The 16,351-nt window shown below is 29.7% G+C and overlaps 2 protein-coding genes across 2 annotated transcripts in view; one reads left to right on the forward strand and one right to left on the reverse strand.

The window, feature by feature from the left end:
* The window catches only part of LOC106678979 (uncharacterized), a 49,871-nt gene extending 42,573 nt beyond the window's left edge, over positions 1–7,298 (reverse strand). The window contains exon 1 of the mRNA XM_067048088.1: positions 7,259–7,298. The gene's annotated coding sequence lies outside the window, so the exon portion shown is untranslated. The remainder of the gene's footprint in view (positions 1–7,258) is intronic.
* The window catches only part of RYa-R (RYamide receptor), a 707,678-nt gene that overhangs the window by 687,152 nt on the left and 4,175 nt on the right, over positions 1–16,351 (forward strand). Inside the window, exon 5 of the mRNA XM_067048067.1 lies at positions 12,161–12,229. Within this exon, the coding sequence (XP_066904168.1) occupies positions 12,161–12,229 (69 nt within the window). The remainder of the gene's footprint in view (positions 1–12,160; positions 12,230–16,351) is intronic.

Consider the following 16,351-nt stretch of genomic DNA (forward strand, 5'->3'; position numbering starts at 1 on the left):
TGTATGAAAAATAAATAAATAAAATAACATAATGATAAAATAATATATACAATATTATTTTATTTTTTAAAATGAAAAAAACTGAGTTTTAGCCAGGTTGAAACGTCGGCCTAAATTGAACATTTTTTTTGTTTATTTATGTTGTTCTTTGCTGACCGCACCCTCCCCCCCACCATCTTCTCCAATCAGTTATCTACGGTCAACTCCATCTACACCGCATCAAGTATTTTTTACATTCTGACGTACAGAAATTTATTTTTACAGAACATGGAATACAATAATTACATGTTACATTTAATTATATATTTCTTACATTCCGAAGTACAGCAGAAAATTTTCACAGAACATAATACAATTTATATTGGACATGTAATACAATAATTCGTGTTAGATTTAATTACATATTTCTTACATTCTGACGAATAGGAGACAATTTTTACAGGACATAATACCATTTATACAGGATATGTAATACAATAATTACATGTTAAATATAATTAAGTATTTCTTACATTCTGACAGCAGAACATTCCTGGACTTTTACAGTAAAACTCTAACAAATGTATCAAATTTGTCAATGCCTTGTCCAAGATCGATATTATCTACCTTCGATAAATTGCAAAAAGCAAAAATATATCTAATATTTTTTTTTTTTGGTTTTGCAAAAAAATAACTTTGAAAGTTATTCCTTCATTTGTTTCATTAGTCACTACTTATGCGTTTTATTATTTTAATTTTTCTCGAAATCGAAATGATAATAGTTTACATAGTACGGTACTTGTTAGTAAAACTCCGATATTCAATAATCATAGTGATAATTATATCCATGTTATTGAACTATATATACTCAAATATTATCTTATCTTTGGAAACAGCATCAGTTATAAAACTTTCTGTCTCTCCCTAGCAAAGTGAATTATTAATATTAATAAAAAATATAATAAAACATAATTTTCTGAATTAATGAAATTTCTGTTTCAGATGCTCTCCGTTATCACTACATGCACTTTACTAATGGTGCAATTTGGAAATTGAGTCTTCAAACGTCTGCTTTTATGAAAATTGATTTTTTTTTTAATCTGATATTATTATACAAAAAAATTTAATGATAATACGCACCCGAAAACATCAAATTTTTAGTATTTTGGAGATGAAACTATTTTAATTGTATTTGTAACTACTAACTATTACTAACTGTAGTAATTGTATTTGTTGACTAAAGTTTCTTTTTTAACTCCATCATCTTGAATTTTCTCTAAAATTAAATTCAAAAGCGATGTTAATCTATGAAAAAAAATAATACTTTGTATATATTTATTTATTTAATGTGATTTACAACTGTACAAATAATAGATACAATAAGTAAATATGTTGTATGTTTCATATACACTTGAAAATCTTGGGAAGGAACCACCCATTGGTGGTACTTCAAGCAATAAATTAAATTAGAAGGTCCCGTGGCCATCTTCTTTTCAGACGCCTCGGAGGATTATCAGAGAATGTTAATGATGAAAGATTAAGAATTAATGGTGGATGGGTAAGGAGTTTGGGATGAAAAGACGCATATCTGTTTTGGGTCAAATCTGCAACGAATGGGATGTTAAGGTCTTTGTGAATGAGTTTATTTTTAACGTAATAAAGAGCATCGAGGATTTTACGTAGGATTTTGGATTGTAAGGATTTGATCCGGGAGGAATTTGATGGTTTGGTTGAGTCCAGAGCTCAATGCCATATGTCCAAAGTGGTCTGATTATAGCAGTGTATACTAATTTTCTGTAGTGAATGGGAAGTTTAGAGCGTTTGTCAAGTAAGTGTTGTAGCAATCGGAATCTACGAGAAGTTTCTTGTCGTTTCAGTCTTGTGTGTGGATTCCAAGTAAGTCTCTTGTCAATATGGAGTCCTAAGTATCGAATCCGTTCAACAGGCGTTATTGGGTATCCAATTTAAATCTCAAAACACTGGATTGTTTCTTTAAATGCCCAACTTGTCGGTCAATCCCGGATGTTGTTTTTACAAATAATATTATTACTTATAAATTAGTATATCTTAAAAATATAACCAACGGAATGCTCCCTTCACTTTCAATTCACAAATTCCATGGCGTAGTCCTTACGCTGTAGCTAGACTATACCACTTTAGCTGGACTGATATCAACACCAGGCACCAAACAAGTGATAAAAAACTGATGCATACGGGTTTTTGGGGCTCACAAGGTCCAGTACTGGAGCATAATGAGGAAAGGTGCACCACAATGAATAGTGTACGTTACAGTGAGGTGCTTACTGCCAAACTGAAACCTGCAATTCGTAGCAAGTGCCGAGGACTGCTGTCGAAAGGTGCTGTGTTATTCCATGACAATGTCCGCATAATGCTAAAACGCTCCAGAAACTCAATTTCGAAGTAATGGCTCATCCTCCATATAGTCCCGATCTTGCCTCTTCTGACTATCACTTGTTTGGTCCACTCGAGGGATTTGAGGCGGTTGATTTACCTCAGACAAAGCAATGCAAGAAGCGGTGCATTCCTGGCTCGCAGTTCAACCGAAAACCTTCTTTTATAATAGTACAAGAGCCGGGAAGAAAAAAAAGCAGTTATCTCACCCCACTTTTTGATTACTCTAATGAAAGCTATGTATAATTAATAGTCAAAATTCATGAGCCTGGCAAGTATAGTTCGGGGCAATAAAAAATGGCGGCTGTTTCAAAACCTTAAAAAACCATTAATTTTTCATTCGGAGCTTTATATCTTAAAAACTACCAACAACACTAGAAAATCTAAAAGAACATTATTTAAAAAAGAGTAAATTTCCTGAAATATTGGCCCTAAAAGAGCTATTAACGTCCAATAGTTCTCGAGATATAGCTTTTTAAAAAGCAAAATTTCATAAAAATCTACTGAAAAATTAGAAGTTAATTAATTTATTTTGAGAACTCTATATCTCAGGAACTATGTGACGTACAAATTTCTATTAGCACTCAAATTAAAGCTAGTATAATGGACTATAAAGAAGTATATGACCTTTACCTTCCTAGGAATAGTAATTTTCTTGATATTTGCTAAAATAAATTGATTTATAGTTGTTCGAACAATAAGTTTGATTTATGAAAAACTTCATTTCAGAAACCATTAGACGTACAGATGTCTGCCAGCGCTCAAATTAAAGCTAGTTAAATTTACTACAAAATAGTTAATTATGTTTATCTATGTAGGAGTAGTAGTTTTTATGATATTTGACAAAATAAACACACAAAATGTTAATTTCTAGTTGTTCTTATAAAATGTTGGAATTTTTAAAAAATATATCTCTAGATCCATAAGACGCACATATGTCTGCCAACACTCAAAATAAAGGAAATTTAACTTAATATAAAGTTGTTTATGACACTTATCTTCGTAAGGGTACTAGTTTTTATGATATTCACATATGAATATACATTTGACAAATGAAAATCCAAACAACTATAAATCCATTTATTTTAGCAAATTTCATGTAAGCTATTTCTCCTACGAAGATAAATATCATAAACTACTTCATAGCTCATTAAACTGGCTTTAATTTGAGTGATAATAGACATCTGTACGTCAAATGGTTTTTGAGATATAAATTTTTCAAAATAAATTCACTAACTAATGTCCCATACAACATTTTTATGAAATGTTGCTTTTTAAAAAGCTATATCTCGAAAACTATTTAACGTAAATAACTCTATTAGAGCTCATATTTTAGCATATTTACTCTTCTTTAAGTGACGCTCTTTTAGGTTTTCTTGTGTTGCTCCTACTTTTTAAGATATAGGGCTCCGAATGAAAAATTAGTTTTTTCTGTCGCTTTGAAACAGCCACTATTTTTTATTCCCTCTACCTATACTTGGCAGACTCATCAATTTTGAATACTAATTATACATAGTTTTCATTAAAATAATCAAAAATTGGAGTGAGATAACTGCCTTTTTTCTCCTCTTCGGCTCTTGTACTATGAGGGCATCATGAAGCTTGAACAACGATGGACCAAGTTCGTTGAAAAGCAAGGGAACTATGTCGAACAATAATGTACTTGTAAGTTTCCTATTTGATTACAATAAAATTTTATAACTATATTGCGGATTATAATTGACTTACCCTCGTAAAAATAAATAAGAAAAAAGAAAAATTATGGCTTAAATACATATATATTAAGTTTAAAACGAAATTAAAAACATCGAATTTAAAAAAACAAATTTTTTAAAAAATAAATAAATAAGAGAGCAAAAAAAAAATAAAGGATTGATTTATTTTTTAAAATTATTTTATATCATAGATGTTTTCGATTTCCTTTTAAAGTTATAGATATGTATATAAACAATAATATTTCCTTTTTGTTGTTAATTTTTAATCAATTTGTGTTTATTTCTATTTCATTTATATTATTAGAAGTTACTACTAAACGAGTCTCGAACGTCCAGAAAATACTTTGGAAACATTAAACATGTATTGTAAAGAGTAAAAAACATTATCACAAATAAACTCACTGGTTTTCGGTGTTGTTAAATTCGCAGGTGGGAATAGAAATATTAAGTTTAAAAACTAAACTAAAATAAAATTGACATTAATTTCCCAATAAATCTCCTTGCTAATGGTTGTTTTTTAGTAATAAATCGCGTTGTCTATGACGTAATACTATATTATATCCTTGCTTATGTAAATAACTATTATTTCTGATTAATCATGAATTTCTCCGTTGAATATCATTTAACATTATTATTAATTCATTTCCCAATCAGTTCCGATAATTCAATTATATTCTAATTTCCAAAACGCCAACGGAATCAGAAATTAGATTGATCAGAATAATAAATAAATATGCTTACAAGAATGGTGCTGCTTGGTTTTCAAATGCTTTGTGTATATTTTTATAAAGCAATAAAATTGTTCATAAGTATTTTGATTTGTTACATTTTTTTATAATTGTCACAATAACGACTATTATATAGTATAATACTTTATATATAGAACCACGAAGATAACTTATTGTATATAGAACCAATAATAAATAACAAATCTTGTAATTTTTTTTTTCATATTCCTATTATAATATTATTTCGGAAGTCTTATACATCTCACTTGTTTCAAATAATTATCCTCTTGAAGATACGCTAGGAAATATAAGCCTGCTGACTTGAAGATACCAAAAAAATTATTTTAAGACCAGAGAAGGCGCAAGCTATGAAGAAATTTTTTTTATTTTTCTGTTGCTATGAGAATTAGTTTTTTAGGATTTTTTTCAAGGAGACTATAACAAATATTAATTTTAAATTTGGAAGAATACAAAAGTTAAAGAAAAGATAACGACGCAGTCACACAATTGTGTGGTTTCGGTTATTCTGCTTCAAATCAGATCAATCAGTATTTATTTTTTAAAGGAATATGGTCCGGGTGCGGTCAAAAAAACTCAAATAGTAGAATATACTATTTTATAGAAATACTATTTTATAGAAATACTATTTTATAGAATATACTAAAATAGTATATTCTACTATTTGAGTTTTTTTGACCGCACCCGGACCATATTCCTTTCATCTTTACACACGGTCAATCAATATCTTCCAGTATTTATTTTTATTTTTTCTGTTTTATTTATCAATAAAATTATGTACACATATTTCGTATGTATACACTTATGGTTATTGCTAATTCTTAAGCACTTTTAATAAAAAAAAATTAAATGTACTTCTGAGAGAAAGATCTTTTTAAAATTCTGTATTTAAACCCTTTCAGACATTTTCTCTGAGGATAAGACCTATATGGTATTAACCCATTCAAGACAGCTCAAATTTTTCGATACTGTCCCGAGAATCCAATTTTTTTTTTTCTTTATGTTGGCCATTTTTAGGTTAAAATTATAAATTAGTCGATTACCAATACCAAGTAAGGGAAAGGTTAACCTTACGTCGTTAACCTACTGACTGCTCTACAGTATACTTCAATAATGTTGCCCTTACCCACTGTAAAACTGATCGGCTACATTGGATTAACGACTAAACTGGAATCCTCACACAAAACTAAAAAGATAGAAAACTGCAGTTGATTTCGACTATTACATCACGTACTATAAAACGGCCTAAACTTCCAATTCATTACAAACGACTGATTTACATGACTATAATAAGGCCAATTTGGACATATGGAGTTGAGCTTTGGGGCTACTAAACCTTTGAATTCCTCTTGTATCCATTCCTTAGTTAAATCCTCAATGCTCCCTACTTTGTCACAAATAAAATCATCTATCAAGACCTTAATGTGTAAACAATCTAGCCCGAACCAGATATTAATCCATTCATTACGAACTCCCTAACCATGAAAACCCTCTAGTTTCTAACCTTCCTTCTTCTTCTATTTCTGACAGACCTCCGAAGCGCCTGAAAAGAAGATGGCCTCGAGACCTTTTAGTGTAAAAATATGATTAGAGTGCTACCAATATGTAGTTTCTCTACATCCCTGTATCATCCCATTTTTATATTACATCAAATTTACTTAATTGTGTTTTTTTATGTAAATACAGTTGTTAATTGCAATAAATAAGTAGATATTAAAATAATAATTAAACTGCCAATATTTTTTTATTATTCTGGATTTGAAAAAAAATTGATAGGTACTAGGTACTTCATAACAAACAGTATCGAAATAATATAGACCGACTTACCTAGCACAGTGGGACAAAATAATTTAAATAGAAAAATAATGTTAGTATTTGTTTTTCGCACACCTAAAATAAACAAACTTATATAAACTTATAAATATGAATTAAATTAAAAAAAATTCTATTTTTTAATTTTAGTGAAAATACCATTTCCTAAAGGTTTCATACAACGCTATAAACTAATACGATTCGCTTTTTCAGAAAACAATTTTTTTTACCCAATTTACTGAAATCCTCATTATTATTTTTTTAATTTTATCGAAAAAAAATTCATTTAATAGAATCTCTAATATTTTGTCTTATTCCTCAGAAAGAGGATAATCGATTAAGTCGATCGATAATCGAAATAATAACATGAAGAAAATCTATACTTTCTAAGCTACACACCAAAATTGCTTAATTTTGTAAACATTCACAACCATATTCATCGGATGAACGTTATGTCAACGCATAAAATACGAAAAAACAAATAGTGATTGTTATATATTAGATACCTTATAAAAATATCCTGGTGACAAAATATTTTGTTAAATGGATATTTTGAATGATTTTTTTTTTCTTAAATAAACAAAAGTAACTTACGGTTCTTGTGTTCTGTTATGTTGTACTACCAACAGCTAAGATTTGAAAGTGATTAGCTAATTGGCTGTGCAGCACCTAACCTTGTCAAAAGCAATCAATTTACATAATTTTTCGGTTCATTAAAGTCAACCAATTTAATATAGAAAGATATAAAAATGTTGTCGAGTTTATCTAATTGGAAAATAATGACGACACAAGACGCACTATAAACTATAATCGTGTTTTGACATTATGACCTTCAAAGTTTTCACAACTTTCCTTAGATTTCTTCGTACTAACCCCATAGACCTTGAAAATTATTGACACTATTATCCAAAATGAAGATAAAACGGATTTTATGTCAATAAACTCAATAGTGCACTGAAATAATCATAAGAAGAAAGTTATAACAACAGAAAAAAATATGATATATCAAATAGGGTGAAAAAACGACAGCTCAATGCAAAATATTTACTTTCATTTACCTATATATGGAATATATAATCAGGGAAAGTATTGCTGATCATGCGTCGAGTTTTTCAACGAAAACATATGTTTTGAAGTCCCTTAAGTCCAATAAACATTATCTCGAAAAAGTGTCAGTGTGTTAGTACAAGATCCGGGGTGAAAAAAAAGGCAGTTACTTCACCCCAATTTTCGATTACTTTAATGAACACTATGTATAATTACTAGTCAAAATTGATGAGTCTGCCAAGTATAGGTAGGAGGAATAAAAAATGGCGGGTGTTTCAAAGTGATAAAAAAAACTAATTTTTCATTCGAAGCCTTATATCTAATAAACAGTTGGAACAACACAAGAAAACCTAAGAGAACGTCATTTCAAGTAGAGTAAATTTGCTAAAATATGAGCACTAATAGAGTTATTTTCGTTAAATAGTTTTTAAGATATAGCTTTTTAAAAAATAAACATTTCATAATGAACAATGAAGTTATTTTGAAAACTTTATATCTTAAAAACCATTTGACGTTCAGATGTCTATTAGCAATAAAATTAAAATTAGCTAAATGTACTACAAAGCAGTTTATTACGTTTATATTCGTAGGAGTATTAATTTTTATGAAATTTTCAAATATTTTACCCGAAAAAACAAAAATTAACGTTTTGTGAATTTATTTTGAAAAATATCATAAAAACTACTACTCCTATTAAGAAAAACGTCTAAACCACTTTATAGCACATTAATCTAACATTAATTTTAGAGCTAATGGACATCAGTACGCCAAATTGTTTTTGAGATATAAATTGAACTATTAAACATAAATAGCTTTATTAGGACTCATATTTTAGTAAATTTACTCTACTGTAAATGATGTTCTCTTAGGTTTTCTAATGTTGTAGATCGTCTAATAAAATTAATTTTTCTTAACGCATTAACAGCCATCATTTTTTATTCCACCCAATTAAAATTAATATATTTTGACTAGTAATTATACATAATTTTCATTAAAGTAATAAAAAATTGAGGTAAGTAACAGCCTTTCTCCTCTTGGAATCTTGTACTAATTATAGAATTGAATTTCCACATTTTTTTTTTTTTCGATTTTCATAAAAAACGCTCTAACGATTTTAATTAAACTCGCCATTCCATTGTAAATTAAAACAAACATCAATATCAGAAAGGTTTTATCCTCATTGAAATAAAATGACAGAGTTTAATTAACGAAAGTACCTCAACTTTGTTTTTTCAATATTTCTCATTGTTAAAATAATGTTATTTCTACATTATTTTATATACCTATTCAATTCCATATTTAACACATATATTTATTAATTTTATTTACATCATTACTTTTATATTATGTATATATTTATTACTCTGTAAGATCTTAAACCACAACTTCTCAACTGACACCAATAGAGCATTGAACTCAAACATCAATCCCATATACCGATCGCTCTGCAGTTTTAACCTACTGAAACCTGAAGCATATTTAACGTATAGGTTAAATTTTAAAAACATAAGGTGCATCAGCCAACTAAGAGTAGGAAACCTGGAGCATATCAAACCACACCACAGATGGAAAATCATCACTTTCAAGGCAAACGAACTCTGTCCATCCTGCAAAAATTATTTCAATAATAGTTTGTACCACATTCTCCTACATTCTCCAACCTTTGACGAAAATAAACAATATATTAAAGCCACCCATATCCGTATCTTGCGACCTACAAAACATTGAAAATATATTGAACATTGATAGTGACGCCAAATTGAACAGACTCTATATTTACATTGGAGCAATATGTAATAAGTTTAATTTTGTATGTGATATATAAATTCTATTATGTAAATACTTTTCGAAGCCAATTTATATCACGCTTTCGTTTATTTATAAGAATTCTCATTATTTTAAGTTAAATATAATGAAGCAATTAATATTATGTTAATATTTGTGTATTACCCAATCATTTTTTTTTTGTTTTGTTATAGAGAACTTGTTTTATCTTTTGTTTATTGTTTTTGTAATGGAGCACTAGACTCAGGTTTTGTTTTGTAATTGTATATTGTGTTATGAATTTGTACTAGACTTTGTCTTTCACAAATAAAATCATATCTATCTATCTATATTTATTACTTTGTGTATGAGGGTGGTTGAAAAATTCTCAGAATGTACTAAAAAGAAGTGTCTTACCTCGGTGTAACTGCATTTATTTTTCAACATAGTCTACTTTCAGACTAATGCATTTGGTTCAGCGATATTCCAATGCCTTGATCCCATCTCAAAAATGAGATTCCTCCAGGGCTGCAAAATTCCTCTCCAATCATCAGTTCATGAAGTTTTGCCATGGCAACAGCTCTTTTAGCCAGGGACAGGGGCCGGTGGACTAGATGGACTAAGGCTGCGACTCCACGCTTAACGGCACACAGGAGGTAGAGGAAGAAGAAGTATATTCATTGATTCTTTGCATTATATTTGCTATCTTTTTATAATGATTAATTTTATATTTATTACTTTTAGCATAAAATACTTATTTATTTTATTTTAATCTGTGTGCAAATTTATATTCATATGTGAATATCATAAAAATTAGTACCCCTACGAATATAAGAGTCATAAACTACTTTATAGTAAGTTAAATTGCCTTTATTTTGAGTGTTGGCAGATATATGTGCGTCTTATGGATCTAGAGATATATTTTTCTCAAAACTCCAACATTTTATGCGAACAACTAGAAATTAACATTTTGTGAGTATATTTTCCCAAATATCACAAAAACTACGACTCCTACAAATATGAAAGTTATATTTTATAGTAAATTTAACTAGCTATAATTTGAGTACAATCAAATTAAACAATTCTGTCAGTTCTTTAATTATATTATTCCCTAAAATGATACATAAAGACCTTAATGTGCCCTATGTAACCGATCTAGCCCGAACCAGATATCACTCCTTCCATTATAAACTATCTAACCACTCAAACCCTCTAGTTTCTAACCTTGCACCCTCTTCCATTCCTGACATTCCTCCGAGGCACCTAAAAAGAAGATGGCCACGAGACCAGCTAATGTAAAATGTCATTAGAGTGCAACCAGTGGGTAGTTGCTCTACACGCCTGTAACACTCCATTTTAACTAAGACCATTGTGAGATGGCAACACTGCGTGGGCAACACTGACAAGCGAGAGCAGGAGAAGTTTTTTTTTGTTTTTCAGGGACAGTGATAATAAAAGTGAGAGTGCGTATGTTTGTCCTAGTTTGGTGAAAGTTTTATTAGTTGTGATTTTGACTTATGAGTTGTGAGGGACTCTTTCTTTTATTATTGAGATTATTCTCTAACCTATAATGTATGTGTTTAAGCTAATATAATATTGAGATCTATGGTTTTGTTTATTCTTCATCTCTCTTATTTCTCCATTTAAAAAAGACTATAGCCCCTACAACCATATTTACTAAATGTATTATGTAATATATTTGTAATAAATTTCAATAAAGTTATTAAAAAAAAAAAAAAGAAAAGGTTATTCCCTCCTGCTTTTAAAATTTCATTACTAATGTTATCCGGCCCCGAGTCTTCTGGGATTTGAGTTTTTCAAAATAAAAAGAATTTTCTTCTTCCATTATTGGTGAAACTTACCCTAAATTTTTGGCAATCTTTCCTTCTTCTCTTATCTCTATAGTTTCTCTGTTCCTTTTATAAAGTTTTTTGAAATATTTTGTGGCTACTCTGCTCATATTTTCCCTATTGGTTACGACCACTCTTCTATTGTTTTCCAGAGCAACCATCCATTGTTCGCCTTTGGAGAGTTCCTTTTGAATCCTTTTTGAAGACCTGCTCTCTGCTAACATGTTTTCTATAATATTTATGTTGTGTTTTTCCAGATCTTCTTTTATACTTTTCCTAATTTGATTATTTGTGGCTGTGAGATTTTTTCTTTTGCTTTCTGAAGTATCACTTCTTTCTTTTATCCTTTTGAGAATAATAAAACGTTCTTTAGTATCTTCGGATAGTTTACATTTTTTATTTCTAACGAAGCTGGGAACCTGTGTAATTGTATCATCAATAGATTTAGAGATGAAGTTATATTTTTCCTGTACAGTAAAGGGAGTATTTTCTTCTCTACATGTTGGACTGTTCTCAATATATTTTGAGAAAAGCCGCACCGAATTTTTCTATTTAGGTTTGTTCTTGAAGATTAACAGTTTTCTTTTTCACTTTAAATGGACTCTTTTCCTTGAACTTTTCAACATTTAACTCCGCTCTTATCAGCCTGTGGTCTGTGTTAAAACTGAAACTGTTTATGATCTCTAGATTTTTACTAGATTGATTTGATTAGTAAGAAAATAAATGGATAAATAATTACTTTTAAATTATTACCTATTGATTTTATTTTTATAAATCTATTATTTAAACTATTCCTATAAATCTAAAATACTTAATTGATAACATATTGTTACAGATGATCAAGATGATGGTGATGGTGGTTCTAGTCTTCACGATGTGCTGGCTACCTTTCAACATACTAGTGGTATATTGTATTATTTAAACCATATTTATTTATTTTTATATAATTCATATTAATTTTTTGTCAACCTTAAATCTATTTTATATAAATAATATAACTTTTATGAATTTTAGTTAGTATCTTAAGCTAGTACATCACATAGTTTATGGAAATGAAAAACAATACCGCTACAATCCAAGAGTGAAAATAGGTTCAGTACTTTGTACTGCCGGAATTACTGTCAATTACGGGATATACTTTGTAGTGGCTGGATAATTTAGAAGGAATCCAAACCCACAGGTTAGACTCACGGCTACAGTAACAGAATGAATGATCATTTACTACAGCTGGATTAAGCAGCACAGTGCCTTACGCACTAAGCTACCCCACTCCTCCAACATAGCTTACGGATTATAATGTATAAACTATGCATAGCCTATTTTTGTAATTTGCCACTAACTCCAAGGTCAATTTTTACAGATAATTATTTATTCTCTTGCTGTAGCTGTGAGACAATCCTGTTGGTCCGGCAGCCCTCCAGGTTCCACCAAGCCTCATAAAGGTGATACCCATGATAGAAAAGAAATAGCAGTTTAGCGCGATTCTGACCAAATCACCTCCTTATACAACCGTTGTTCTAGTAACAGCACTTCCTTACGAAGTACTGACCCTTCATGGATTGTAGTGGTACAGATTTATTTCTTAGTGTTTTGTTATCTTTTTTTCCTTTATATATGATATAAATAAATACTTAGAACGCAAATATTTGTTACCTTTAATTATGACAGCATGTTTTATTATTATTATTCAATAAAAAATTTAACTATGATCCTCTTGGGCCGCCCATCGTTCAGTGGTTAAGACACAGTCTACAATTTGATGTCTATTGGCGGTGCCGGTTCGAATCCGGGAGGTTGACTTTTTTCATTGAGTGGCGGTCCCACAAAACAACAACAAGAACTTTGACCCTCAACCATGGTTAGGTAGTATAGGACTCCAATAGGAGTCTTGGTCGAAAGAGAAAAAAAAACTAAGATTTGTATTTCAACTCAGCAGATTGTATCGTAGACTGTTGAATTGAATCCAATTAAGAAATTAATGGTCTCCGGTACTAGTTTTCGAATTCGTTAAATCTTATATGCCTCAATTAAAGTAAAAACGCAATATTTAATTTTTTTAAGCACGGTTATCACCCCTTTAAAAATAAGTTTACGTAAAAAGAAAAAAAAATAATTTCACATTAATCTTTTTATCAAATCAGTTGCATACTATTCTAAAGCAAACCCTTGACTCCATTTATACGAAGATGAAGATTCCAGAATGAAACAGTTTATCTAGAAGTGTTGTCTTTAGCCTAACAGGAAGCTGAGAAAAAAACAAAACAGGAATAATGTATTATTAAAAATAAACCAAAGATTTCACTATCGGTCCACTTATAAGGCTCTTTTAGTATTCTGGTAAAGGTCCATTCATTTAACAAATTAATAAACAAAAATGCCGCTTAATAAAAAATAAATTACAAAAATTAAAACTACTTACAAAATAATCTATACAAGGGTGCATGCGGCCAACAACTAAAAACCAATTAAATATATAAAAATAAATAACTCATTTGTTTATTACTTATTAAAGTGTGTATATAACACAAATTCATTCATAAAAGTCAAACTAATAGTACAAGATACGGGAAGAAAAAAAGGCAGTTATCTAACCCCAATTTTTGATACTTCAATAAAAACTATGTATAATTACTAATCAAAATTGATGAGTCTGCCAAGTATAAGTAGGGGGACTAAAAACTGGTGGCTGTTTCAAAACCTTAAAAAAACACTAATTTTTCATTCGAAGCTCTATATCTTAAAAACTACCAACAACACTAGAAAATCTAAGAGAACTTTATTTAAAGAAGAGTAAATTTTCTGAAATATTAGCCCTAATAGAGCTATTACGTCCAATAGTTCTCGAGATATAGCTTTTTAAAAAGCAAAATCTACCGAAAGATTAGTAGTCAGTTAATGTATTTTGAGAATTATATATCTCAGGAACTACGTGACGTACAGATGTCTATTAGCACTCAAATTAAAGCTAGTTTAATGGACTATAAAGAAGTTTATGACCTTTACCTTCAGAAAAGGAATTGTATGTTTCATGATATTTGCTAAAATAAATTTGATTTATGACCAACTTTACAGAAGCCATTGGATGTACTGATGTCTGCTAGTGCTCAAATTAAAGCTAGTTAAATTTACTACAAAATAGTTAATTATGTTTATGTTTGTAAGAGTAGTATTTTTTATGATATTTGACAAAATAAACTCACAAAATGTTAATTTCTACTTGTTCGTATAAAATGTTGGATTTTTGAAAAAAATATATCTCTAGATCCATAAGACGCACATATGTCTGCCAACACTCAAAATAAAGAAAATTTAACATACTATAAAGTAGTTTATGACACTTATCTTCGTAGGGGTAGTAGTTTTTATGATATTCACATATGAATATAAATTTGGCAAATGTAAATTTGTCCGAACAACTATAAATCAATTTATTTTAGCAAATTTCATGTAAACTATTACTCTTACGAAGATAAACATCAATAACTACTTTATAGCTCATTAAACTAGCTTTAATTTGAGTGCTAATAGACATCTATACGTCACATAGTTCCTGAGATATAGAATTCCCAAAATAAATTTACTAACTACTAATCAGTCAGTAGATTTTAAAGAAATTTTTCTTTTTAAATAGCTATATCTCGAGAACTGTTTGACGTAAATAGCTCTATTAGGGCTCATATTTTAGCAAATTTTCTCTTATTTAAATAATGTGCTCTTAGACTTTCTAGTGTTGTTGGTAGTTTTTATGATATAGAGCTCCGAATAAAAAATCAATGTTTTTTTAAGATTTTGAAACAGCCGCCATTTTTGATTCCCCCTACCTATACTTGGCAGACTCATCAATTTTGGCTATTAATTAAATATAGTTTTCATTAAAGTAATCAGAAAGTGGGGTTTGATAACTTCTTTTTTTCTCCTTTGGGCTCTTGTACTATTATAATGATAAAAGGGTTATAGGAACCCATGTGTAATAATACAACGGTGTTTTTCTACCGATTGGACCATACTGTGTAACATTAGATAACGAGCGGTACCACAAAGAGGGCTGGTGAAGGAAATAGAACCCAGTTTTCATTTTTGTTTTACTATTACTACCATTTTCAATATTTTTATTTAAGCCAAACCATATTTCTTAAAGAAAATGTTATTCTCTTTATTATATTGCAGTTAGAACTTACTTACCTTAAATAAATTAAATAATGAAACTTTTAATTGTCTTCTATTCTTCAGAACCTGACCTTCCTTCATACGAACTTTTATGTTCCTTTTGCGGCATACTATCACCTCTTTCTAAATGGTCCGCCAAGTAGTTTAGGAAAGGAATTATTGTTCCTTTAGTAGATCCGGGAGTGGTTCTAAGTGCCGAGGGAACAACTGACGGAAATGGATCTCAGAGGAAGCATTTTGCACGAACGACCTTACGCGACCAAATACCACATAAATTTATTTTTTTGTCGGCCATGAGAAAACCAGGAATCTGTTGAGTTTATGGACAGGGTTCTTCAAATTGGGCCTTTCAAAAGCCGAAGTCGTGCCGAAAATCGTAAAAAAGATGCTAAAGTTTTTTTTTTTTTAATTGTACCAAAAAATATTTACACAATTACAAACTTAAAATTTTCCAACAACAATATTCCTAACAGAGAGCAAGATTAATAATAAAAATAATAATGAGGTGTAATATAAGGTATACATATAAATTGTTGCTCACATTTATATGTATATAAATAATAATGTAATCAACCTACTACTGTCTTGTCCATAGTTTGTAATCAACTAATTTATATTTTCTATATGTATAAATAGTTGACCTTAAAAAATGATATATAAGAAGATGGTCAGGGTTGGGGTCAAAAGTGAAACAAAAATAGTTTACAACAGAAACAAACATTGTTTCTTTCTGTTCAACCGATTCATTTTAGCAGCCCCGATGAAGCCCTGCAAAGTGGGGCGAAACGTCGGAAAATAAATAGTTGTAAACTATTTTTGTTTCACTTTTGACCGCAACCCTCACCATCTTCTTATATAT

The sequence above is a fragment of the Halyomorpha halys genome, unplaced genomic scaffold (assembly GCF_000696795.3).
Source record: "Halyomorpha halys isolate HHAL.00 unplaced genomic scaffold, Hhal_1.1 Scaffold12.1, whole genome shotgun sequence".
Lineage (NCBI taxonomy): Eukaryota > Metazoa > Arthropoda > Insecta > Hemiptera > Pentatomidae > Halyomorpha > Halyomorpha halys.